This window comes from Suillus subalutaceus (genome assembly GCF_016647625.1).
Source record: "Suillus subalutaceus strain FC151 chromosome Unknown DFJ58scaffold_20, whole genome shotgun sequence".
In the NCBI taxonomy this organism is placed as follows: Eukaryota; Fungi; Basidiomycota; class Agaricomycetes; order Boletales; family Suillaceae; genus Suillus; species Suillus subalutaceus.
Window position 1 is genome coordinate 386,739 of NW_024540269.1, and position 24,466 is coordinate 411,204.

Here is a 24,466-nt window from a genome sequence, read left to right on the forward strand (position 1 = left end):
TCAACAAGTAATCAGTACAAAAAACTACAATAATGTACAGCGTACGAAGGAAAATACAACAAGGATCCTACAACATGAACAGTGGTGGTACAAACCAAGAACCAATTATGCATTTTAGCAACTGTAATACGCGAATTCTTCTGAAATTTACGAAAAGGCGAGCGCAGACCAAGTAGCAACTGCACCAACTGCCATGGCCGTGGCGGTGTGCGCGATGGATGACATTATCCTCCTGGGCCGTTTGGCATGTCTGTAATCTTCGACTGGTGATTCAGGTTTCGCAGCCATCGTTGGGGCTTCTTCCACAATCAATATCCATCTTGACTGGAGGAGCAACCTCAATTTCAACCTCAGAGCGCTTGCGTTTGAGCGATTTGAAAGTCGATTTGAAAGTCTGCAAGAGTATGAGAGCGAGAAGGACATCGTTAAAAAGTGGCTTACCTCTACTTCTGCAGCGATGACAGACAGCGCCTCCGTCCTGGCGATCTGGATTGTCTGAATCCTCTCCTCCACACGTTTTTCAGTCTCCTCGCGTAAGGTCTTCATTTCTGCGGCATTTGATCAGACGGACGAAACAGTGACGAGGACATCACTACTAACCAATGACGAGGGCATTGAGAGCGTCGGCACAAGCCTTGACATCTGCAATGGGCGACGCGAAGTTGTCACAGCATTCTGCGTCAGCCTTGGATTGCAACTCAGAGACTTGATCCTGTAGGTCTGACAAAGTAGATAGCTTGTCTTCTGCGGCCTCCAAGCGTGCAAAAAGTTGGTCAGATTCAGGCTCGAGCATATCAACTTGATGCTGAAGGTCGTAGAGGTCGTCCTCTGTCAAAGCGTGGCGATTCTTGATGTCAGTAACGCTGGAATGCAGCGCATTTACTCGACCCTGGGTAGGTAAAGTTGAGATATAAGGTGATGAAAACCCCAGGACATATACTTGCCTCGATAGTCTTTATGGAATCGCGCAGATCTCCATGGTCGTCATGGCCGGAACCTTGGGATTCATCCGGCCGCACCTCGGTAATGGAAGGAAGAACAGGAATGGGTGCCAGGATGGCCGGTTCATCCTCCAGCGGCACAAACGGCGGAAAACTAGAAAGCGAAGGGAGCCGTTCTGGAAAGCTCTCAAAAGATCCCGACTCGAGGGATCCCATGTGCCCAAATGAGCACATCGATGGAAGTTTGACTCTGTTCGATTCATCCGACCGACGTGAAGCGGACTGCAGGGAGTCAGCCCGGGACGGTGGCCATGCGCCAACGACTTCCGGCTCCGAGGGGGCCTGAGGGGGCGATGGAGATGGCGTGGAGAGCTCCATGGGAGAGTGAGACCGCAAATCTTCAAGGTGGACAATGGACGAAGGCGCATCATCGTCATCAATGGACGCAATGGCTGCAATGGCCGGTGGGGACCAAGGAGGAGAATCTATGTCATCAATGGACGCAATGGCTGCAATGGCCGGTGGAGACCAAGGTTGAGGAGAATCTATGTCAAGTGGGTCCGCGATTTTATGGCATATATCCTGCATCAACGACCCGAGTGATGGCATCTTTCCGAGTAATGAACCACCCAGAAAGTCTGTAGGGAAATCTTGGCGCAGGGATGAGACACAGGAACGAAGTTCTTCCCAGGACGGTATCTCTTCTATATCAGATTCATGCTCCGAATGCGAAGCAGCCTCATTGGATGAGCCTGATGGAGATGAAAGGGACTCTGAAGAATGAGATGGGGAAGAAGTATATGAAATGGGACTGTTAAGGCCATAGCGCCCGGTGCTTAATTTTCGTGGGCGAGGACTTGAGGGTTCGGCAGGGGTAATACGCCACGGAGGCGAGTCGCGCATATCCAAAATATCGCGCAAAAATTCGATGCGAACTGTGACCGGCGAAACGAGGGTAGCGCCTTGCCCCACAGCTTTACCAAACGTCACGATATCGCCATCAGCAAGGGTAGTCTCCGCTTCAGGCTGTAACATCTTAGATGTTGTCTCGCCTTGCTTCTGCAAATGAGTTCCGTGACGGGACTTGAGATCAACAATATACACCTGGGGCAGGTTGTCAGGTGCAAGTCCGATGTGACAGAATCAGCATGTGCCTACGTGGCCGCTGGAGGCCAACACAAGTTTGGCGTGCTTTGCACTGACTACGGGGCATGCAAACACAGCATTCTGATCGTCGTTCTCTTTCCTCATTGACCTATCATCTGAGATTGATTTGCGACCGATGTGAACATGGGAGGTGCGGGTGTTGAAGAAGGAAACATTATGAGCGGGCTTTCCACCGCACGACTCGACGTGCAGAGTGACACCTTGGTAATAATATGTCTAGGAGGTGTTGTTCAAGCAAATAACGATGGTGCTTACCTGTCACCGGTTGCTGTGGATCACAGGGGCAAGCAGCTAGCTGAGCAAAATTGGTACCCAAATACTCGACTTCGTCATCCATGATGAGGTCGATTACAGTGTGAAGCAAAAAATTGGAAATATGGAGGAGAAGGGAGCGGTCTGTGCGTTGGTGGCGGTAGGAATGAGAGCGAGTGGGGGGGACTTGGTGCTGTCCTCAAGGCCGTGCTTTATCGCCTTGACGTTAATAATACCGGACCGAGATATCCTTTTCGAGATACCTGTCCGGATTCCCACCGAGAGCCTTCCGAACGATGCACATACTATCACATTCGACGTATTTTAGGCTACTCTTACTGTGATACGAAACATAGAGACAAGGGTGGACGACAGCCTGAAGGGTAACAAGGAAGTGGAATATATCAATTATGTATGCGATCTACTCAGATGCGAAGAACTTGTCATGACGGTGTGTAGTGCGCGAAGTAAGGGTGATTGAGAGCGCGTTTTGCTGAAAGTGTAGTGAGAAATGATAAAAATGAGCAAGCTTGCTGCACACATACCAGAAATCCGTTTTGCTGTGTCGTATGTCAAAGTGTGCTACGAAAAAAACATGTGAGCACCAGTCAAAGGTCAACGGAAATATATAAACGGAAATGCGGTAGTACGATGAATAATAAATCAACAAGATGACATACCGCAAGCAGGTCCAAACCTTGTTCATCAAGATTAGGTACGACACTCTTGAGCTCCTGCTTCGACCATCGAGGGAATGTATCCTTGTAATCAGGCAATTGAGTCACGCCCGGCCAAGTCTCTTCGCTTGGAGTGCCGAGGATCCTGGATCAAACAGTCAATTGTCAGTTGTTCCGTTAGGCCAATCTGATTGTGCAGGGTGTTACCTGAAGATCTTGAAGATCTGGTCAATCTCAGAGTCGCCAGGAAACAGAGGACTCCCACGCATCACCATCTCAGCAAAGATGCACCCAACAGACCACATGTCAATAGCTGTCGAGTAGTGGCGAGATCCAAGTAATACTTCAGGCGCGCGGTACCACAACGTCACCACCTAGAATGACAGCACAAACGCTCAGCTTAGGATGCCACACGTAAGAAGGAAAATTCAGGGGTGCTCATTACCTCGTGGGTATATGTCCTCATCGGAATGCCAAAAGCTCTCGCGAGACCAAAATCTGCGAGTTTGAGATTGTTTTTCTTGTCGATAAGGAGATTTTGAGGCTTCAGGTCGCGATGCAAGATTCTGTGCGAATGACAGTACAAAAGGCCAGCATTGAGCTGATGAGTAAAACGCTGTAATGTGATAGGAACACGGTTAGTCAAATAGCCGAATCACGTGACGATCGCTTCGCGTCCCCCGCCCCAACATCACATCATATCCCCTATCACAATCAATGTGACGATGCCAATCTGAAAATGTACAGTGGAATTAAAGCTAAATGTACAAAAATAGCATGGGCCAAGCATTCCGGTGCCTGGCTAGCGAAAACGCGCAGCAGCTGTTTGACGCCTTTGGATCAAACTACGCGCCGAAGCGCGAAGCACGCGTCCACCACGCGTCAGGAATCGTAAATGATGGGCAGGGGACCAATAAGGAGCGATTTTAAATGCCAAGCCAGCTCACCTTGACTATGCCGATGGGAATGGGCGTACCGGATGTGTTGGCGTTCTCCATATAGCGCTTCAAGTCAACATCCAGGAATTCAAATACGAGATAAAGCTTCTGTTCAGCGTGCACGATATCAAGCAGTCTAACACAGACATTTAGCCACGAAGAGCGGTTAACACAGTTTAGGACGTAATACCTAACGATATTGTCATCCTTGAGTTCCTTCAGCAGACTGATTTCTCGGATGGCAGTACTCGGGACTCCTTCATCCTCTGCTTCGAGTCGAATTTTCTTAAGGGCTACAATCTGATTCGTTGTAACGTCCCGCGCTTTATAAACAACTCCATATGTGCCTGAATGTGCGTTAGCGATAAACAACGAAAGTGGGTGGAGTGTGACTGCACCTTCTCCTACAACGTGCGCCACACCAGTTCATTGTAGTCTGATGTGAACGCACAACAGGCACGCACCAACTTTCTCTATTTTTGCGTAGCTACAATTCAGTAAAATCAATTGATTTTGTCAACCATTGAGCGAGAAACGAGGTGCGCACCGATCCATGTGTCAAAAGAGCGCACAATCTGTAATATGCGGCTTAACTGTGAAAAGCGAGTATCGGTATCAATGAAAAGGCTATCGCGTGGATGAGAGGGAAATGGTGTCTACAGGTTAATCTAGATGAAACCTGGCGGGTAATACGGAAATCAAGTAAAGGCGAGCTCGCCGACTTGTCGTTATAATTTGAGGGTTGGCGAGATTTAAGATGTTTGCCGCTCGTAGCTAACCCTCAGAGAGAGGCGTGACAGTGGAATGAAGTGGAGATACGCGCCAGGGATATGCACCTGGTCAAGGTCATATAAAGAGCCCTTCGGCAAAATGCGACCACGGACGCCACTGCTGTCACTCTCACCGAAACAACCGTCTTATTCCCTGCTTGACAATATTGATGTAAGTACTACACATCCATCGACCTAGTGGGTCCTCAGGCCTCAGGGTTCACTTCCGAATTTTACTATCCTTCGTACGCTATGAATGCGCTCACACTTTTTCCGCCGCTCACTGCACACTGGCAGAAACGGTATGTCCAAAGGAGCCCCGTCGGACCGGAGCTTTCGAGGTGGCTAGAATAATATCAGCAAGCATTCATACTGTCTGCCACTTGGTTGTCAAGGCTTAACAATAGAGTCACCTTCCCATGAACTCAGATTTTGCCTGTGAAACCATTGTCATCGCTTCATTCCAGCGCTATGACGTTCATGGTAAGCGCAGGGCACCATTTAATTTATCAATGCTCTCGCCACGTAGACTCCATTCACCGTTGGAATCACTCGGTGGAGAAACAATACATTAAAGAAGAGGCGTTTAAGTTATAAACGAGAGCAAAGATGAGCAATATGACAATTGTCACAAGATATCATCATCCCGAGCGACAAATCAATCGAAGATGATGAGCCATCGTGTCATCACACGAATCTTTGATCTTGCCCGTCGTAATATCAGTTGACACGTTAATATTTGATAACTCTTATCAGTGCTGTGCACTTGAAATTGACAGTACTATTAATCTAAATATTACAGGGTTCTCCTTACGAATGGTACCAGAGTACATCATGTGTTATGTAACGTTGAATTTGAAACGTGCATCCAATGATGAATTTCATCCCGGGTTTGGCCAATTTATATTCTCACTTTGTCGTCGCATACGTGTGACGTCAATGTATTGTCCAGGGTACGGTTCTTCACCTAGTAAAAATGTTTCAGAAGACGAAGGAAAAGACTGGCGAGCCACTCACTCCGATCGATGAGGTTGACTTCCAGTTCTTCGTCATCATCGTCATCCTCCTCGTCTGACGCCCAGCGGTCTTCTGCGGCTGCCCTGGGATTTGCGGCACGATCAACGGCAAGGTCTTTCATGAGGCGATTTACTGAGTCCTGTTTTACATCCTGCAACGATTTTTCCCGTGCCGCGCGGGTGCGTTCGAGTTCTGGAAGATATTCACTGCGGAGACGGCAAGAAAGTAAGGAGAAAAGTAATAACAATAAAGATAAAACGTACGTCCTATATGTCTCACGAGACTCCTCCACCGCATCGAAAAATTCCTTGATGCCGGCGCCTGTCGTACTTGAGACGCCGACAGCCTGTAATACAGTCAGCTATACTTTCTACAGAATGACGTATTATAATTACCTTGAGGTGCTTGTAAAACTCATCCAATACCAGACTCATGCTATTCATCAAGCTGTTCATATAGGTTGGTTCACCTTCAGAGTCCCTCGATCCTGAATGGGACGCAAGAGCGACTTGGAATGACTCGAAATCTTGCATCCATTCGAGAGCGAAATCGTGGGGTTGCGCGTCAGTCTTGTTAAAGACAAGGATGAATGGTAATTTTGTCTTATACATGACACTAACAAATCGTCACGGATTATTGAACCGCTAGATGATGCAGTACTCACCTGCAGGCATACAGCATGTTGGACATGAATGTCGCGGGAGCTGTCGTCCGTGGGGTGTCGATGATGTACGCTACCACAGTGGGAAACGAGGAAGCAACGGCATCTGTGATAATGGCACCAGATGCTGACCAGGTAAATATCTCAATTTGCCCCGGAGTGTCGAGAATTATGTGACTGACGTGGGTGCACGAGAAGAAGTAAGAATGAATGCAGAATAAATAAAAATAACAAGCACGTACTCGACTGTCTCGGCCCTTTTCTCGACCAAGTCCATAACCTGGTCAAATTTCGTGGTAAAAAGATTCAAGGCGGTCAAAATACCACCGTTCGGTCCCAGGTTATACCTTGTGTTACGATGATCCATTCCGTTATTCATGCACTACTGCCCAGATGGAAACAGCAACACACTGTTTCATGACCTCTTTGTAATTTACAGTATCCCGGATATCAATGTTGGCTTCGAATGGCAGATGGGTAACCGCTGGGTCGAGGTTTAGGATGTATGGGGGTTGTGGAGGATTTTGCGAGTGGAGGTAGGAGTTGATGCGCTGCACGAAGGTGGACTTGCCAGCCCCTGCCATCCCGATCGTGATGATGACATGTGGTTTTCTTGTCGAACTTACGTCCGGTTGACTGCTCGAAGATGCGCTCATGCTGGTGAAAGGGGAGTCTTCCTAGGTAGATTAAATCGAATGAAGACAGAAGCTACTTGAAAAGGATCTATTGTAATCAAATCGTTATTGCAACCTATGTACATCATGATATGATAAGCCGGGGTCCCGGGGTGCATTGATGGTGTAGCGGTAACATGCGGTCTTCCCAAGCGGTGTGGCCGCGCTCCGAGTTCGACTCTCGGTCAATGCAGGATGGGGAGCCTAGCCCATTTTTACAGAAGTCGACCCGCAGCTGTACTGCAGTGCAGTACTTGTCATACAGACACAATCTGCTACACCCCGACTACTGAGAACCCTTTGAATCAATTTTACGCCAGGATGAAGGTCTCGCGGTTATTAGGCAAGCGGAGTCCCCCAGCTCCATGCTCGGGGGACCCGGACAAGTTTTATTGCAATCCGAGAGACAGAAAGTACATGATAAGGCAGCATAAAGCAACGAAGATGCGAGACTCGAGGATGCGTGCTTGTGAAATAAGACATGAGTGACGGGGGCACGATAGACATACTAAAGGGCTAGAAGTTTTTTAAAAAAATATAGTGTTGTATATTGATTTTGTGGTCATGGCGCCAGTGAGGACGTGAAAGATGTCGAGAGAGTTGTCTGAACCATACTGAGGAAACAGAAAAGGAGCCGAGAAATATGCAAGCCAGTCAAGAGACGCTGCGTGAGCCAAAAGAAGCCGTTGTGTCCGAGTTTGGTGGCGCGCGAGCTGAGCCGTAAAGTAGAGCATTTAGTATATAAGAACGCATGTTGGCGTATATACTTTTGGAATTCATCAGAGGACCACCGACCTGCTGCCTGAATGATATTTGGGGTCATTCTCGCGATAGCGAGGGCTGTTGCACCTCCAGCTCTCATTGAATGACCTGACATTACAGCCCCACAATGCTCAAGCATGGGAGGAACCAACTTCTAGTTGGTATGGAGTCGTCGCTCGTCATTGTGTAGGACATAGAGTTAGCAGTAATGGTGAGGGTATGTACCATCGTAAATGCACCTTTCTTATGTCTGATGCTTCACGGCGTCGGGCCATGTAGGTTCCCCGAGCCGTTGCAGAGATAGAAAGCCAGTGAATAGCAAGGCTAAGAAAATGTTGTCGTCGTGTCCTGGTGAATCGAAATCCTATCCAGATTGAAAGGAGCCTCTAGGGTGACACTGAGTCATAAGGATAAAATTTCGACCAGCGTCGCGAATCGATTCAACTTGCATAAACAAAGTTTAACGTTTAACCCCGATTAAACCCCCCTCCGAGACAGACCGCCTCGACACAAAATACGACAAACGAGTAGCTCCGGCTGGCACGCAGAAAGTTCTCTGCACAGCGAGATACATATGAAAGCTCTCAGCAGACTCGGAGTCTCAGGCTGGAGCGACTCGTTGTCGGTCCTCGGAAGAACATTTCACAGGCTTGTCGCGGTTCTTAAGTAAGTTGGTCTGACTAAGGGCGGTAGGGGTCCTGATCACGAGCGATTTAATCATTTGAAGGTCTGAGCTTCGACTTCCATGGCTGAGGAGATTGCGATGTGGGACTTGCCCAAACTAAGTCAAAGAAGCAGTTACGGTAAAGAACAACGCCCCTGCGACACACAAAAGCCTTGCAGCTATGGTGAGTAACAGTTGCTGCAGGGAAGACTTTAGATATTCTAATTATGTAAACGTTGTGAACTTCGTTACATTCCTGCATTTCCGACTTTGAACTCCGCAGACAGCCACACGCTCATGTTTTACAAGCAACTTGCAAGTTTCTTTAATTTCATCGGGATCGTTACTAGTGACCAATTGACTGTGCAGCATCGTGCCAATGCGACATCATTCTGGTGATCATTTGCATGTGATCTGGCAGATTCTTCCTCATGAGGGGGAGATGACAATCCCATTCCTATACTGTCTTCTCTATTGTTCTGCTAAGACCGGCCAAGTACATTTTCGGATCTCCACATGCTGCTAAAACCATAACTACTGACATGGCTTGTCCGAGAAGCCGAGCGATGTCTGGTTAGCTCAGGAGTCAAAATGGCCCTGTACAAAAGACAGAGCCGGCCACGCAATATTGAGTCATTTCGTTCCCTGATCTGACCTGAGATACAATATGATGCTGTTGACTGTCGCAGTTCTTACTCTCTTTGCGTCCTTCCTCAGCGTTGCAGTGGGTGTTCCAAACCGCCATGCTGCAAAGCTTGCTATACGTGGACGAGCCGGATTTGGCATTGTACGGCTTCCCCGAGAAGCTCAATGCGCTATTTGTCCAGAAGACATAAAGATAGATGGCGGTACTGCAACGCTTGTCTTTGACCAGGGGTCAACCGACGAGATCACTATGTGCACGTGAGTTTGCATACATTTAGCTGCGCGCATATATTCATCGTGTGTGTAGCTATGAGGAGAGCTCCAGCACGGAGATCGTATGTCCCTATGTAACGGTTAGTACAATCCACGGGATGTGAGATTTGCTAACAGGTGTTTGGAACACCGTGACAGGACACCGGAGAGTTGAATGGCACGGTCGAGTACTGTCCACAAACAGTTGCTCTTGGTGATTGTGTCAACAGTTAAGCATGTGTCGAGTCACGCAGTCATCAATATCATATATGCGCCTCGGAACCACAAAATCGGTTCGTGGTAGGGCGTCGTCATGCAGGCACCGATAATGGCTACAGGATAGCCTTTCACACTATTGTATAGCATTGCTGTTGGGTACGATCTAGTTCCAGCTAGGTAGTTTTCATATTCGCCATTGAACCGCATTGATACACAATCATGATGAAACGCATGGATTAAACTATAGGTATACCTAAACATGGGTATACATTGGTGTAGAACAAGAAACTGTGATGTAGAGCGAAACAGGCTGAAAGAAACAGGCCTAGTACGCGCCTTCTGGATCTAGGTGCTTGCCCAGTTGACCCAAGAGACGCTTGCGAATTTTGACCTGCATGGACAGTCAAAGCCCCCCCACCAAGGGTATTGGTAGTAGACAAATCAATTGGCATTGGTGACAGTGCGGGAATTATTACAGTAGCTCAAGTCGTCAGAGACACGTACCTGTCCTCATCGGAAGCTGGGAGGTGTCTATTTCTCTTATCCACATCCGCAGAACCAGTAGCCTTCGAAAGTGTCTCCGAGTCCACCGAAGAGTGTGAGAGACCCGCCCTAACACGGTTGTCGTCGTGCAAAACCGTGTTCATTATCGGAGGAGTGGAGTGGTGGGTGTAGCGACTGCGATATGGGCTAAACCAGCCAAGTCAGAAGCAATGCTAAGCAATTCTTGTCCTTGCTGCTGTTCGGGCCCGCAGCGTCGACTCGACAGTTCAGACCTTGATGAGATGTACTGACGTCGACGATCACATTCTCCGCATCACTTAGATGACCGGGAACATACAGGGAGTTTGTCAAAAGAACGAGGATAATCATTCCTGCACGAATAGAATCAAATAAGAGTTTGGAGACCTCAGACAGAAATGTTGATGTGGCTTTGTTTTGTCTCCGACATTCACAATGCGTGACTTAAACTTTGCTTGTGCTTGCTTCAGTTGAGTGAATGAGCTCGCGAGGTGGTTTAACTCCTACAACGCAATCAGATATGCAGAAAAACAACCATATAATCGATGTACCTCTTCTAGCTGACAGCGCAAATCAGATGACTATTCAATATTCAAGGTCGAGATCGGCAACATTGATTTGTTGAGGTTGCGATGAAATTGTTGAAGCCACCGCGGACTCGGAGGATCGAGCGTGGCTGGAATATGACCAGCCCTTCAGCGCATTGGAGTGACTTGTTGCCGTGGACTCGATTTCGTGGTGGGGAATGATGACAGTGTACCGCACAGTGGCAGTGCAATAACTCCAACTTGAAACTTATTGACGCAATGGTCGGCGGTGGCAAGGAATCTGGCGGGACTCGTAGAAGATCTGCGCAGACATCATGATGGTCTCCGGTAGACCGTGACATACCTCAGAAGAAGGAAGACTCTCATTACTTCTTCTCAGTTGAAGCTGAGCCTGAGGCTGAAGTAACCGAGGAGGTACTGGCAGAGCCACAGCGCTGCACCCTGCTGTACCCAGGAACCAGCGATGACATGGACAGGCGCGCACATGCATGTTCAAAGATCCCCAAGCATTAATGATTATACCCCCAAATTCACCTCTCCCGCAGATTCACAATTTGCGCCTTGCTTATAAACCCAGTGTTTCGCTCAAAATTCCAGACATCTTTCTCGATAGTTCATACTTCACTGATAGAGTCACAGAGCAGTATCTTGGCAGTATCACTGCCGTATGGCTGGTACTAGCAAAGATCTACATTTGCGAAATGTTGAGCGCCCTGGTGCTGACTACTTATAGCGCCAATGCACTGTCTTAGGCTGTTCGCTTCCGCGTATGGTCCAGGGTATCACTCATTTCTGTTTGCTCACCTCAGACTCTTCCCAATCCTTTGCTCCATCACTAAAGCAAATTGGTTACATCGTACTCATGTCAAGAACATCAATTACCTCCAAACGCAGCCGAAGACTATCACAAGAGGGTAGCACGGATGGCGCCTATGATCAGAGCGCCCGCCTTGACGATCACCCTCCCCCACAAAACGATACCGTACGACTTGCCGACGAGTAAGTTGCGACTTCTTGGAATCATCTTGGTACCCCCATTTGACAGCAATACAGCCAGGAGGAAAAATCCGGACCTTCGGTGGTGCAGCTGTTATCAGGAATGTGAGTATTTCTGCCCCGATGCTTTTGCGCCCTCCTTACACGGATTGCAGCTCGAACTCTGGGCTTCCCAAAACACTGGAGCCTTGTGATACTTCCAATGATTCCCCCAACGGCAGCTTAGCTGCGTATATAAGTTCAACTCGGTCACAAAGTCCAACACACTCATATCGTCTCAACGAGGCCCAAAACGAAGTGCAGGAGGACCAACCAAGTCCAAGTGAAATGTGAGCGGCCAATAAGCTAAGAGGTCACGACTGACGATACTATTCCTGCAGAGTGAAAGTCCTGCAGCAAGTGTTGGACGTTCTCAAGGACTCAACAATTGCCTCGAAGACCGGCAAGGACGACCGCTCTCGTTTCTGGGCGGCATACAAAAGAGTCGCCGAGGAACATGACGACGAGTTCCTTGAGCGATACAACGGCGACATGGACATTGTGTTAATCTTCGTGAGTTTCGTATACTCGCCTTTACCTTGTGTTGGGATTGACGTTCGGTCAGTCTGGTCTGTTCTCCGCCGTCAGCACGGCTTTTATCGTGGCTATGGAGTCGAATCTCAGTCCAGACTCCGACGACACCACACATGCCCTTCTCACCCAGCTCGTCCAAATCGGACTCGGCAACTTCACTGCAGCGGGGCCTACACCAGCAACGCCAGCGTCTAACTGGTCGCCGTCCACAGCCAATATAAGGATCCAATTGATCGCATACGCAAGCTTGTCCATGAGTTTGCTTGCTGCGTTTGGTGCCGTGCTAGGCAAGCAGTGGCTTGGGTACTACAAATCACACAGATACAGCCGCGGCTCGGAGGAGGAACGAGGGAAGCGCAGACAAGAGAAATTCGATGGCATCGTTACATGGCATTTTGATGCCGTCGTACAGTCGTTTCCGATTTTACTCCAGATCTCCCTTCTTTTATTTGGGATCGCCCTCAGCGCCAACATGTGGTACCGGCAGTACACTATAGCCTGGGTCATTATTGCAACAACGGTTTTCGGATTTTTGTTCTATTCGTTGACTGTGATGGTAGCTTTGGTATCTCCCGCCTGTCCATTTCAGACACCGACATCGACGATATTGCGCATGTTGCACATCGACAATAAGATCATCATCTGAGTTCTGGCGGTCATTTGAGTTCTGAGTCAAAATCGCAGGAGTTCTACGCCCAATGTTCAATTTGTTCTCCCGGCATCTTCAGCAGTTGGTGATGCTGGTGCACAGTAAGTTTCGTTTTCTTACGTCTACATAATTTTGACTGTTTCTTGTTAGGTGTGCCCCAACGGCGGTTTGGTACCCTCAGTACAAGATTATTAAAAGCACTGGCAGGTGACGTTCTTTGCTACTATTGCATAGCATACAGCACTCATTCCACTCCAGACTCTGTGCTTGTGATCGGCTCATCCGCATGGCGCTTTCTTCAGCAATCATTCGGCGCCCTTCATCACCTTCTACGTTTGCTGTGTTCTTTCCTTCCGCGCTCTCCGACAAATGTTGTGGACTCTGAAGCACAACCCCGTGACCAGAACCTGGATGTCGTAACCAAGAATCAATGCCCCCTTAACCTTGAGCTACCAGACACACCTACCTGCGGTCTCGAAGCTCCTAGCATCAAGTGGCTTCTGGAGACATCTACGGATCCTGAAGTATTTTTCGTCACTGCTGGCCTTGTTCCGCAGGTCCAATGGCCTCTGGATCTTGACGTCTCCGACACCCTGCGTCAGCTGTGTGATATTTACACAAGCTGCTTCGACGTGCATGGGGAGATTGTGCCCTCGTTGACGGAGAAGGCATTGTCATCTACGATGGCTCTGAGTCACTTATACTGCGGACGCGTGCTTCAGGCATATCCAAGCCGTGGTGAATATCTTGGCCAAAGGAGAGACGACTTTACAGTGTTTTATGAAATGTTGTCCAGGCAGGATGCACAAGCCTACGAGCTTGCCCTGACAACCAAACTTTCTTTTTCTCCTAGGATACGTGCATTTCCTTCAGGGTTGGAAGATTGCCCTGATTCCGTCCCCGAGTGGCTTTCACATATTCTTCCTTACCACTTTGTTACTGGGCAAGTGGACAAAGACGTCGAAACACTTGCCATGACAGTCGTATCAAAGCTGCTATGCTCTCCATACTCTCCATCGCCTCAAATCATAGCCATTGCACTCTTCTTGCTTGCATCATGGTCGGCGGTCAGTTTGACAAGAAGGACATAGTTCGAATTGATAAAAGGTGCTATCGAATTATTTAATGTTTCTTCCGATATGCTTAACGAACGGCTTACGTAGTTCTGCTCTTCGTCAACTCGGCCCATCTCTTTTGGCGCAGTTTCGACAAACACTCTGGACATGCGATGGAGGCAGACATAGCACAGGAGTTGCACGCCGAGCATGGAACCTCCTCCATGTCATTTGTCGCATGCTTGAGCTTGCCCGAGCTGATGTACCTTCATTCCAAGAGGCGTTTAGGCAGAATTTGGACATGTGCAGGAAGACTTTTTTACAAGCGAGGTCGTCCGAACAGAATGATCCCTCGGGTCCAATGGCACCTTTGCGGCACATGCTGCGCTTCACGCTCACTACTGCCTGCCCATCTTTTGACCCTAACCCCTTGTGGATTGAGGTTTGGTGGACAGGAAACTCCTCACCAGAAGACTTTAACTGGCTAGTAGACTACCTCAACGATGTTTATTCCAACGACTACGAGATAGCAGGTGACATCCTTGTACTACTGAGTAGTATGAGAGTGAGCTGCAGCCCCGCTAAACAACATCTGTTCATCAAGATCCTCATTGCCTGTATGGACAGCAGCATGCCTTATCGTTTACGCCATGCTGCCATTCGCGCTGCTCACAGTTCCTGTGAAATCTTGGCCTCCATCGATGCCGTTGATTATGGAGATATGGTTTTAGCCAAGCTCTCCCCTGCTATCCTGTCCGCGGTTTTTCCACGACCAGGTGCAACATCCGGCGATGAAGATCCTGACCGGCCCTTCAATATTAAGCGCGATTCGTGCTATCTCGAATTGGTCTTTGCCCTCGCGAGGAATCCAAACTGGCGCCCCCATTTATTTGAGGCTCGCCACATCGATCGGTGCATTAGTATGATCCCAAAGTGCTGTAACATATTCATGCCGCAGGCGTTCTATCTAGCTGGTATCTTCCTCCGAGTCATACCTGAACAATCGTCGGTTACATCGCTCGATTCTATCACAGAGCAGCAATGGTGGGATGTGATATGCATGGCATGGCCGCATGCTTCCTCCATAATCGAGGATGACATGCACTGTTTTGAGTCCCTTCCCGTTCTTGTGGAAGGCACAAAAAACTATATACACATCGCTTCAAAACCTAGTCTCAAGTGGCTCATGAGAGATGTGGATAGTGTTCTTAACACGTTGAGGAGACGTTATTCAGAGCAGGGAGAGGAGGTCGCCGCCGGTGTGAAGGAGTTGAGAGGTGTAGCCAATGGCATGTTTCTGAAGTACAGTCAATAATTATTGAGCAGGAAACATTTAATTAGTCTGTTGGTTATCGCAGTGTTTGCATTTCCTGGGATCAGGGCAGCGCGAGTGTAAAAGGGAGACGAGATGTGAATTATCAAGACCTAAACAAACTCAATAACTTGATGGACGAATATGAAGTCCAAGAGGTGTGCAATAAACTCGGGACACCAGCACCTGCGAAGGATCAGTGTGCTTGGGCGCCCGAGTCATCCAACTATCCAGACCATGGAGAACTGGATCGATTTTCTAAGTGATACCATTAAAGTACATCAACCGTCGCTTTCCCAGGATCCTGACGACATAAAGCTAAAGCTATTTCCGTTTCTGATGAACGGACGGTCCTCAAATACGACAGAGCACAAATCAAGGACACGAATACAAACAAAGAGTCAACGACAGTAGAGTAAACCACTCTCGGGGAGGGATTCTGGTATCACAATTACAGGTAAATGTTGATCGGTGAGCACCCAATGTTGATGAGGCCGTACTAGACACGATTTTCGTCGGTCAGAGTACATAATACGGGAACAGCAAACGACTGACGTATGTGTTGCCACTGCAGCAGACAGGCTCCTGGTTACACACCGCGCCGCTACCAGCGCCAATGACGCTGATGGAACTGCAGCCCATTCCAACCTTGGAGCCCTCCATGGAGTCAAGGGCGATGTTCAGTACGCTTGTGATCGCGTTCAACGATGGGCTGTCGTACTGTTCGAGGGTCAGACACGGCCCAGGACCGGGTCAGAAAGGAATCTACGCACGTCATATGTGGTTTCACAGCATGAGACAGTGCCGGTGTCGCACTGTGCACCCGAACTGCAAGTGCTGTTGTCACGAGCGGATAGGGTGGGTACAGCACTGGTTCCTACGACGAATGCGAGGAGAGAGACGAGAGGGACAGAAAGAGCGAACATGTTTGTAGGGTGGTGTTAAAACTTTTGAAAGGGAAAAATGAGCGACAAAGTGGATTGAAGAAAGAAGATTATTACTGCTGCCTTTATATCAGTACAGCGGCGTCGCTAGTACGTCGGGGAAGCAAGATGGAAGCAATTAATGGCACCCCATCGGGGTTGGCAAAACGTTCTGAACCTCTCCATCAAGTGCACAATGTCCTATCACATAAAATCATCATCATATGAAGGAGATCTATCAACGAACTCGGCCACGCACCATCATGATCAATTGTGATATATGGCAGCTCACTAGCCAGTCGACCATTGTATGCAATGTTGAAGGTGAAGTTCAATGATCAGATGATATGATTTAGCAACGCGACTTCTCGTTCTGAAGGTCCAGCGCTTTGAATTTGGTAAAGAGCGGCCTGTACAAGTACGTACAATATTAATGGGTGAAAAAGAACTCCGAGCTTGTTCGCTTCGTGAACGGGCAGGTACGCATCACCGAAACTACAGGAACATGGACATGTCAGGTTGTTGGTGAGCACAGCTCCAAATACCAGCACGCCTACTCACTGGGATGCAGGCCTGCAGCTGGATCGCTGACCTGGAGGGTATGACCTATCGCACAGAAGATATTAATATTTATGAATTTGAAATGACAGATGCACTTCCAAATATGGAATTACCCTCGAACGACAGGATACCTAGAAGTCCGAGATTGTCTCGAAAGAACAATCCTGCCGTATTCCTTATTTGCTCATAGGGGCCAACGGCTCTGGGCACAAGATCTCGCGCCCGCGAATAAATATATCCCATCAGCTGGACCTTGGGTCATATGGGGTTCGAACGGCAGATTGCTTTGCCTACACACCATGCTAGGAAGGTATATCGTGCACGGACCATTTACTCCCACTCGATAGGCTTAAAAGGGAGCTTCCTACATAGAACTAGAAGTACAAGCAGTCGGGGCAGAGGTAGCCCCCTGACGAGAGCTTTCGCAGGCTCGAAACTGCTGCCCTGCTGCTTTACTAGCTTCTCGATGCCCTAGTACCTACCAGCGCTTTATCTTAGGAGACAGCGGTCTGCAGCGCTGGGTGCTGGAAGTGGTCTGCCTAGTACACTAATCCAAAGTCAATATTATTTGCCCTCACTGCGCTTCGGGCCGAGAACGGCCAGGGAACTGCAAATTCCCGACAAGTGCCTCCGAGTCAATGCACACAGTGCTGGTCTAACCGAATGATGTGCCTGAAGGCATTTTCCTCAGCAAAGACGCTCACTTGAAGTTGAGTCCATATGATACTCGTACCAATGGGGTGTCCTACACGCATGATAAGTTAAGTACGCATCGACAAAGCCAGATAGCTCGACATGTATAAATAAATTTGTTGTGTGCTCACTGTTATTCATTCGGACCCATCCGCAGGGGATTCGGAGAGTTTCTCGACCCTGCCTTCCTCGAGTGCACGGGTTTATATGCGCCTCACATGAATGTCCGATTCACGTACTAGAGCCTGAACACGCCATTAATGACCCCAGTGAGTGTCCTTGACCGCCCATTTAGGAATAACGAATTGGGATGCAACAATTCTACTGGAAATCACGCCTTAAATCAGAGCACTTGGTGTCAGACACGATGTGATTATTGACCAGACTATAGCACTCCTTCACCATCTCTCTCACGTGTCTATTCCAAGCACAACCTCTGTTGCGAAAGCAACTTCAGCACTCATATTCAAGAGGCACCGAGGAAAGCCACGCTCACCTCTTACTATTTTACGTGCAGTACGCACCGCTGGCTAACGCTTCGCAGCAAGTGGGGCAAGCGCAGCCTGCAACATATACGAACTCGTCTGTAGATGCACATTCGTAGATGAACGCGTTCCCGCCGTTAAGACTCGCGTCCTGTGAGCACCCATAACCACCTGCAAGTAACCGTAAGTACGACGTCAAATATCCACACATACCGAAACACGGCAAGAGCACTAACCTGGGGTGTCGCAAGGCTGGCCGATAGGGTTGTACGCGGTGGCTACGCCAGCCATTACCGCAACAGACACGATCATAGAAGTGAGTGAGATGAATTTCATGTTTGTAGTGAGGAGAGTGCTAAGGCTTGATGATGGTTTATCTTCTGTTGAGTTGAGTGGAAATATGACACTTTCCTCTCGCCTTTATACTGCAGCCCACACCATGATCCAGACAACGATGCATCTCATGTCCCGCGTAGGACAGGCTGTGACAGGTTACCTTGCATGGCATTCCCGTCAAATCACTGCAGATACGTGAGAGGATTGATCTTGAATGCTGCGTACCCCTCCACATGACCTATCCGAGGCGATGGACACGGAGGGATCATGTATCAAAGCAGTGGTCTTGTCATAATACAGTGATGTGTGTGTATGTCCGGCCTTTTGTTTTGTGAGCTGTTTGATGTTTCGATCTTTAGATCGTGCGCCGTCTGATGAATGTCAGAAGGAAACGGGGGTCCTTGCCTCCAGTTCGGAATAGGGTGCAAATATGAGAGTTGACTCTTAAATCTCAGTCGACACTGATAATTTGGCCGAGCTGACCCTTCCGTCACATGAACAGATTAAACGCGATTCAGACAAAGCATGTGATATAATATGTTAGAATGTCTGGACAAGAAACCACGTAAACAACAAGCAAGCGGGACTTGAGCACTATGATACTTACGATTGATTCGTTCCTGGAATGCAAAACGATAAACGATACGTCCCATATGCACCAACGCCTGAATAAAATTTAGTTCTAGGTAATATTATGGATACCACTGTAGTGTTACCGGCGGTCGATGCCTGAGGCAGACCCGCCATTTGGGACCTGACTGAGACGCACGCAATTGATTGTCACATTGATCACCCGGAGTATTTGTCGAAAGTTCGGGACTTGATCTTAAAGTCATGTCATTGCAGAGTAGGAGACACGGTGGGGGACATGGTGTCCCCCTTTCCTAGATAGAAATGTCCTACATAGGGTACAATACCCCAACTGGACATAATTGGATTAAAAAAAAAAAAGTCATGTCATATTTTGTTTTGAAAGACAAACAATATTTGACATACAGATGGATGGGATTGCAGATTTGCCTGAGTCTTTGGTACGTCATACCTAGTCAACTCAGGGCGGGAATCAAAATAGTAAAAAAAGGATGAATCTCACATGCTGTCTCTCCTACTGCATCTGTGTACCATTGTGTCCCCGCACAAGTGGTGTTTCCTGCAGCTGCGAAGTCGATTACAACACCAGCAGGGTAGTTGTAATGGTGGGAACGAGATTTTGAAGCATTTTAAAATTTGGCAAACACGCTCGCTGTGAGGGTTTCTGGAGAATATTGGGAACAAAGAATAGGTGGGTTGAAAACTGCGCCTTATGTGCATGTCTTGGAGTTCGCGAAGAATCAATATTGCCAAGGTGACCTGTCGATGAATCAATGTGGTAGGCAATTCGTACCCTGCTGTAGAGCTGCGTCGCTAGCTCTCGTCAGGGAAGCAAGATGAATGCAATGAATGGCATCCCATCGGTTGGTACAACGACTGGCAAGTGCACGATATCCTATCACATAACATCATCATCACATGAACGTCTATTAATGATCTCAGTCACGCACCATCAAAAAATAGCGGCTTACTACATAGTCGACCGTCGTATGCAACGTTGGAGGTGAAGTTTCGACGAGTCTGTCAAATGATATCATTCAGCAACGCAACTTCTTGTTCTGAGGTCCAGCCTGACTCGGAGCGCTTTGAAGTTTGAATTTAGTGAAGCAGAGACTTGTACGAGTACGTACAATATTAAAGGGTACAAAAGAACTCTGAGCTCGTTCGCTTCGTGAACGGGCAGGTATGTCGCTGACCTTGCCCGGGCCAGGCCTTCGGGTACAAAGAGACTTATGAATTTGAAATTGACAGACGTACTTCCAAATAAGGAAGGTATCGAGACTTTACTCTCTCGAACGACAACTGTTGAGGAACTGCAAATTCCAACAGGTGCCTGATTAATGCACCGGTGCTCATGATTTTATAGTCTGACTGAATGATGTGCCTGGAGGCCATGAAGCTGAGGGCGTATGACCAGGCTTCACATGATACTCATACCATTGGAGATCAGGTCGCCATTGTCCCACACGCATAATAAAATAAGTATGCGACATATGGCAATGTCAAGGACGCATGCTGGTATCAAGATCCTGAAATATGCATCAAAGGTAACATGACATTAAAGACTGCGAGGGAGCCTCGCCGAAGACTAAGTATATCATCGACAAAGACAGGTAGGTTGGCATATATAAATGCAGTGTCTGCTCAATGTTATTCAGCAGTCGATTATGATCCGTCCGCAGAGGACTCAGAAAGTTTCTCCATCCTGCCTTCCTCGAGTGTATGGGGTTTATGCGCCTCCGCGGCTCTAGTTTGATCAATAAGATCCTGACGCGAGGAATATCCGGCTGGAGCCCATTCCCTGGAAGTCCAAGGTTTGCAATTAGGATCGGTATACATCTGATATCAAAGTTTAGATTGATAGACCAGTAAAGAAAGGACACCTACCATGTTGACATTTTCTAGTGAAAGATCAGATGATTCGTAAAGGAAGAAATAGACGACAACAGCTCCCGTCAAGTTGCATGCTGGACAATCAAAATATTCAGTGGCGTGTTGCGCTATTAATGGAAAACGTCATACCCGCAAAGACGAAGCCGTAGCGGTAGCCTATGGCACTACTGATGAAGGGCGTGAAGAACGCCAATAGGAAATTCCAAATCCAGTTTGCGGCGGTCGACAGACTGCCTTGCTTGGCACGGGTCCGTGTAGGGAACGTTTCTCCAATAAGAATCCAGATACCACTGTATAAACGTCAGTCTGTCACAAAATCCCAGTGTGCAGGTTCTTACGGAGCCCAGGTCATCGCATAACCCCAGATAAACATGCAGGCCGACACGATCATCACTAAATATGCCAAGTCAGCGACACGATACGCGCATGGAATGACATTCCCCACATTTCCCCATGCCAGGATGAGTCGTAGGATCCACAGCAGTTCCAGCAGCGGCGAAGATGAAAAGCCATATTGATTGCCAGATCCCTCCAACGATCAGAGGTCTGCGACGGCCAAACTAGACGCACAATGAGAAACTTGTCTCCCCACTCATAAACGAACCGGGTCGCTTACCCTTTCGAGGACATACATTCCGCCGAACGTACAGAAAAAATTGACAGCGCCAAGAATGATTTGAGTCACAAACGAGTCACTGAGACCCACTGACTCGAACACAGTGGCGCCGTAGTAAAAGAAGTAATTGGCGCCAGTGAGCTGTTGAAGGCTCTGTAGACTCATTCCAAGAAGGGTGCGGTAGAGAGTCTTGTTTTGTGGCTTAAAACAGTCAATCCACCCGGCACGAACCTGTCTTTCGAATTCGATAGAAGACTTGATTTCCTCGACCTCGCGAGTGATGATATAGTGGTTCTTCACCTCTTCCTCGGGAACACCACGAACACGCGCGAGAGATAACCGAGCCTCCTCCACTCTGCCATGCGCGGCAAGCCATCTAAAGGCATGATTAGACAAACGAAGGAAATCAGAGTCGATTGTTAATACTGACCTAGGGCTCTCTGGCATGAAGAGGATACCGATACCGAGAATCAGTGCCCACAGGATGCCAATACCAACAACGATGCGCCATGAACCGGAGTTAGAGTTGTCCCGGGTTCCAATTGAGATACAGTCTGTGCAAAAAATCAACAGCTGACAAGGAACTTGATATGGTGATCTTACAAGCAACCAAGATACCGAACGTAATGAACAGTTGGTAAGTTGCGCTGAAGAAACGTCAGCGCCGTGTATGCCACTGAAATGATGTGTGGATATCATACGTCAAGGTACCACGGATCTGAGATGGAGCTGTCTCGGCTTGATACTGAGGAAATCAGAATACGAATAAAAAGAATGGTTGCAGAACAATTACCATCGGGACGGCAGCACTAAGTGCCCCAACACCCAAGCCACCAACAAACCGACCGAAAGCAAATTGCTGCCAGACTTGTTCCGAAGCTATCTGAATAATAACTCCAATTGTGAATATGACACACTCCACGGTCATGGCATAACGACGTCCCAAAAAGTCAGCGGTGCTCAAAGAGACTTTGGTGAAATGTGGAGACAGATATCGCGGGCTGCTTACGGTGCACCCAGGAGCGAGCCGACAAGGGTTCCGATGGAGAGAAGAGAAACGATGAGACCTTCCCGTACGGTGGAAAATGAACAAGTCGTTGCATCTCCAGGTGTGGAGCAGGTGGCAAAGCGAAGAAGAAAATCATCCATCAACATGATATCTGATATCTGACCAGTGTCATACTAATATCCGTAGGTTAGCGGGGATGATTAGGATAATATTGTAACCTACGCCAAAGATGAAACCACCCATTGACGCCACGAGGGCCAGCATGATTGCTACCCATCCTATGGGCACTCCTTGACTGTAAAACAGGGGGTAATTAACATGAGCATGATTGTAGTTGTTTGTAACTAGTACAATGAAAGCTCACAAATAGAACGCCATGAAGTCAGGTTAGCCCACTGGGCAAGTGTGCGTGATTGTGAGGAGACGAAGAAGAGACGCTTGCGCGAAATATTTCAGTTCAATCTATAAAGTAAGGGATAACGGTGTGAGAACTCCCGCTAGCTAGGCTCGCACTTCGCGCATATCTCGGCGGTTCCGAAATAGAACGGCTCTCTATCTCAGTCCCCGACTGAGTCCGCTTATTTGACCCATGGAGTCCTTACAGACCGCACGGCTCCAAGTTTTGCCTCCATGCGCCACTGCTTTGAAAGCCGCATGAATGGATTAACGGTTGTGCGATGTCTGATGCCGGACTGCACGTACTGCTATTATATCTCAAACAGATTTCCAAAATGTCACTGGCAGCCTGAGTATGTGCGAGTTACCAGGTGACTGTCGATTGAACACGAGGTCAAGCTGGTAGTCACCAATTTTCTAGTTCGGGATGACGTAGTTGTATCACGATGTGGGCGTCACCGGTCAGTCAATAAAATAGAAGCCCGTGACCTTCGCCTTAGTCAGAGTCTCCAACCGGCACGGGAAACGAACGGAGCGTCTCGCGCTCCTTTGGGGGACCTTGATTTATTTTCGATACTCGTACAATAATATTTTCTGTATATATATATGCTTGTCTAATTATAATAATACTGAGGCGTTTGAGGAGTGTCAGAGGTCCTTCCATAGTCCATAGATAGAGTATGTCTTTACGCTTCACCACTGTTCGCCTGTCGGCTTCAGGTGAGATTCTTCGCTCATCACCATGGTCGTCGCACTTTTTGTTCGTCTCCTTCGGCTCCCACGCTCGTCTTGACCCGGTCCCACCTTTTTTTTAGGGCTGCTTGCTTGCCGCTGGGGAGCTCTGATGACCGCCTCCTGTTAGGCTCTTTTTTTTTGTTGATTCCAGAGATCCACTTTTCTCACTCGCGTCCTTTTCCTCGCACTGGATCATGATCATGCGCCAACGACTCGTGGCATTTTCGCACTACATTTGCATCTTCTTGCCTATACCCTACTCCTAGCTCCGTTCCCACTACCTCAGCACCAGCACATGCGCTTTTCTCGTCGTCGTGTTGAGTTTAGTGCCCGCCACGTCAAACGCCCCTTCTTCGCGCGTTTTTCGCAGCCTGTGCCCCTCGCACCATCCGCGTGCACTCATCACAGCGGAAACTTTAGCGAACTAGGAGCGACGCGAAAGGGAAGCGCAAGGTCATGGACAAGCCCAAAGGTTCCAACGCTGGTAAGAAAAGGATGCCTTCGATGACGAGAGTGCCAGAAATGGTGGGGAGACACACGGAGAGGTGACTGAGAACTGTTAGAGTGCAGGGAAATGAGGATTGTGGATCGGGGTAGTCCATGTAAGAACATACTTCATGTAAATTAGGGCGGTCTGTTTGGCTTGCGATTATAAAATGTGTTGGGAAGAATCAACTTGCTTGCTGTTGATTGATCAGATCGATCATGAGTAGCAGGGAAAGACGCCAAATAAAAAATGATCGATTCAGAAGATGCCCTCTGAGGCTCGATCGTTGATGACAACGTATACCCTGTAGATGTTATCATTCCTTAGTTATCTCAGCAGTTCCTCGAGACGTACGAGCCGCCGTCAGCTTGGCAATCCGAATTTGACAAGTTGATGGCAGCACGATTGGCCACAGTTGGTGGTAGAAAAAGAGGATTTAGGAAGTGC

The 24,466-nt window shown here is 48.2% G+C and overlaps 11 protein-coding genes and 1 non-coding gene across 12 annotated transcripts; 4 read left to right on the top strand and 8 right to left on the bottom strand.

Annotated features, from left to right (window-relative positions):
* Positions 1-81: 81 nt before the first annotated feature.
* Positions 82-2,553, bottom strand: DFJ58DRAFT_187286 (uncharacterized protein). The gene is made up of 6 exons (XM_041379110.1): positions 2,364-2,553; positions 2,100-2,308; positions 945-2,045; positions 601-889; positions 442-548; positions 82-394 (listed from the first exon to the last, which is right to left on the bottom strand). Exons 1-6 carry the CDS (start codon positions 2,443-2,445, stop codon positions 272-274), a joined length of 1,911 nt encoding a protein of 636 aa, XP_041247352.1. The 5' UTR covers positions 2,446-2,553; the 3' UTR covers positions 82-271.
* Positions 2,554-2,652: 99 nt separating this feature from the next.
* DFJ58DRAFT_772071 (kinase-like domain-containing protein) lies at positions 2,653-4,831 on the bottom strand. The gene is made up of 10 exons (XM_041389195.1): positions 4,523-4,831; positions 4,439-4,462; positions 4,411-4,413; positions 4,166-4,324; positions 3,985-4,111; positions 3,483-3,653; positions 3,245-3,411; positions 3,041-3,182; positions 2,906-2,942; positions 2,653-2,853 (listed from the first exon to the last, which is right to left on the bottom strand). The coding sequence occupies exons 1-10, from the start codon at positions 4,528-4,530 to the stop codon at positions 2,804-2,806; spliced, it is 888 nt and encodes a 295-aa protein (XP_041247353.1). The 5' UTR covers positions 4,531-4,831; the 3' UTR covers positions 2,653-2,803.
* A 650-nt stretch (positions 4,832-5,481) lies between these two features.
* Positions 5,482-7,131, bottom strand: DFJ58DRAFT_772074 (XPA-binding protein 1). The gene is made up of 7 exons (XM_041389196.1): positions 6,835-7,131; positions 6,666-6,770; positions 6,427-6,600; positions 6,158-6,377; positions 6,026-6,108; positions 5,763-5,968; positions 5,482-5,712 (listed from the first exon to the last, which is right to left on the bottom strand). Exons 1-7 carry the CDS (start codon positions 7,077-7,079, stop codon positions 5,627-5,629), a joined length of 1,119 nt encoding a protein of 372 aa, XP_041247354.1. The 5' UTR covers positions 7,080-7,131; the 3' UTR covers positions 5,482-5,626.
* An 81-nt stretch (positions 7,132-7,212) lies between these two features.
* DFJ58DRAFT_t57 lies at positions 7,213-7,290 on the top strand. The gene has a single exon. It is a non-coding gene; the product is annotated as a tRNA-Gly (tRNA).
* Positions 7,291-7,426: 136 nt separating this feature from the next.
* On the bottom strand, positions 7,427-8,267 carry DFJ58DRAFT_772079 (uncharacterized protein). The gene has a single exon (XM_041389197.1). It carries the CDS (start codon positions 7,996-7,998, stop codon positions 7,660-7,662), a length of 339 nt encoding a protein of 112 aa, XP_041247355.1. The 5' UTR covers positions 7,999-8,267; the 3' UTR covers positions 7,427-7,659.
* A 520-nt stretch (positions 8,268-8,787) lies between these two features.
* On the top strand, positions 8,788-9,881 carry DFJ58DRAFT_772081 (uncharacterized protein). Its single transcript, XM_041389198.1, has 4 exons — positions 8,788-8,838; positions 8,893-9,426; positions 9,476-9,521; positions 9,580-9,881. Exons 2-4 carry the CDS (start codon positions 9,191-9,193, stop codon positions 9,652-9,654), a joined length of 357 nt encoding a protein of 118 aa, XP_041247356.1. The 5' UTR covers positions 8,788-8,838; positions 8,893-9,190; the 3' UTR covers positions 9,655-9,881.
* Positions 9,882-10,943, bottom strand: DFJ58DRAFT_772083 (uncharacterized protein). Its single transcript, XM_041389199.1, has 2 exons — positions 10,713-10,943; positions 9,882-10,664 (listed from the first exon to the last, which is right to left on the bottom strand). Exon 2 carries the CDS (start codon positions 10,510-10,512, stop codon positions 10,330-10,332), a length of 183 nt encoding a protein of 60 aa, XP_041247357.1. The 5' UTR covers positions 10,513-10,664; positions 10,713-10,943; the 3' UTR covers positions 9,882-10,329.
* Positions 10,944-12,149: 1,206 nt separating this feature from the next.
* On the top strand, positions 12,150-12,576 carry DFJ58DRAFT_621769 (uncharacterized protein; the record flags this gene model as incomplete). Its single annotated transcript, XM_041381046.1, has 2 exons — positions 12,150-12,257; positions 12,310-12,576. Coding segments are annotated over 2 exons (375 nt in total), but the record flags the coding sequence as incomplete, so codon positions are not given.
* Positions 12,577-12,976: 400 nt separating this feature from the next.
* DFJ58DRAFT_866323 (uncharacterized protein) lies at positions 12,977-15,297 on the top strand (the record flags this gene model as incomplete). Its single annotated transcript, XM_041394184.1, has 4 exons — positions 12,977-13,028; positions 13,078-13,134; positions 13,186-13,987; positions 14,091-15,297. The coding sequence occupies 4 exons, from the start codon at positions 12,977-12,979 to the stop codon at positions 15,295-15,297; spliced, it is 2,118 nt and encodes a 705-aa protein (XP_041247359.1).
* Positions 15,298-15,726: 429 nt separating this feature from the next.
* Positions 15,727-16,379, bottom strand: DFJ58DRAFT_187439 (fungal hydrophobin-domain-containing protein). The gene is made up of 3 exons (XM_041379111.1): positions 16,068-16,379; positions 15,850-16,014; positions 15,727-15,793 (listed from the first exon to the last, which is right to left on the bottom strand). The coding sequence occupies exons 1-3, from the start codon at positions 16,218-16,220 to the stop codon at positions 15,746-15,748; spliced, it is 366 nt and encodes a 121-aa protein (XP_041247360.1). The 5' UTR covers positions 16,221-16,379; the 3' UTR covers positions 15,727-15,745.
* Positions 16,380-17,880: 1,501 nt separating this feature from the next.
* Positions 17,881-18,428, bottom strand: DFJ58DRAFT_187469 (uncharacterized protein). The gene is made up of 3 exons (XM_041379112.1): positions 18,193-18,428; positions 17,975-18,127; positions 17,881-17,905 (listed from the first exon to the last, which is right to left on the bottom strand). Exons 1-2 carry the CDS (start codon positions 18,290-18,292, stop codon positions 17,979-17,981), a joined length of 249 nt encoding a protein of 82 aa, XP_041247361.1. The 5' UTR covers positions 18,293-18,428; the 3' UTR covers positions 17,881-17,905; positions 17,975-17,978.
* Positions 18,429-20,403: 1,975 nt separating this feature from the next.
* On the bottom strand, positions 20,404-23,232 carry DFJ58DRAFT_772108 (general substrate transporter). Its single transcript, XM_041389200.1, has 14 exons — positions 23,104-23,232; positions 22,766-23,042; positions 22,624-22,696; positions 22,402-22,574; positions 22,186-22,351; positions 22,094-22,137; positions 21,996-22,039; positions 21,823-21,946; positions 21,393-21,768; positions 21,222-21,336; positions 21,115-21,169; positions 20,906-21,066; positions 20,771-20,850; positions 20,404-20,722 (listed from the first exon to the last, which is right to left on the bottom strand). Exons 2-14 carry the CDS (start codon positions 22,777-22,779, stop codon positions 20,549-20,551), a joined length of 1,599 nt encoding a protein of 532 aa, XP_041247362.1. The 5' UTR covers positions 22,780-23,042; positions 23,104-23,232; the 3' UTR covers positions 20,404-20,548.
* Positions 23,233-24,466: the final 1,234 nt, after the last annotated feature.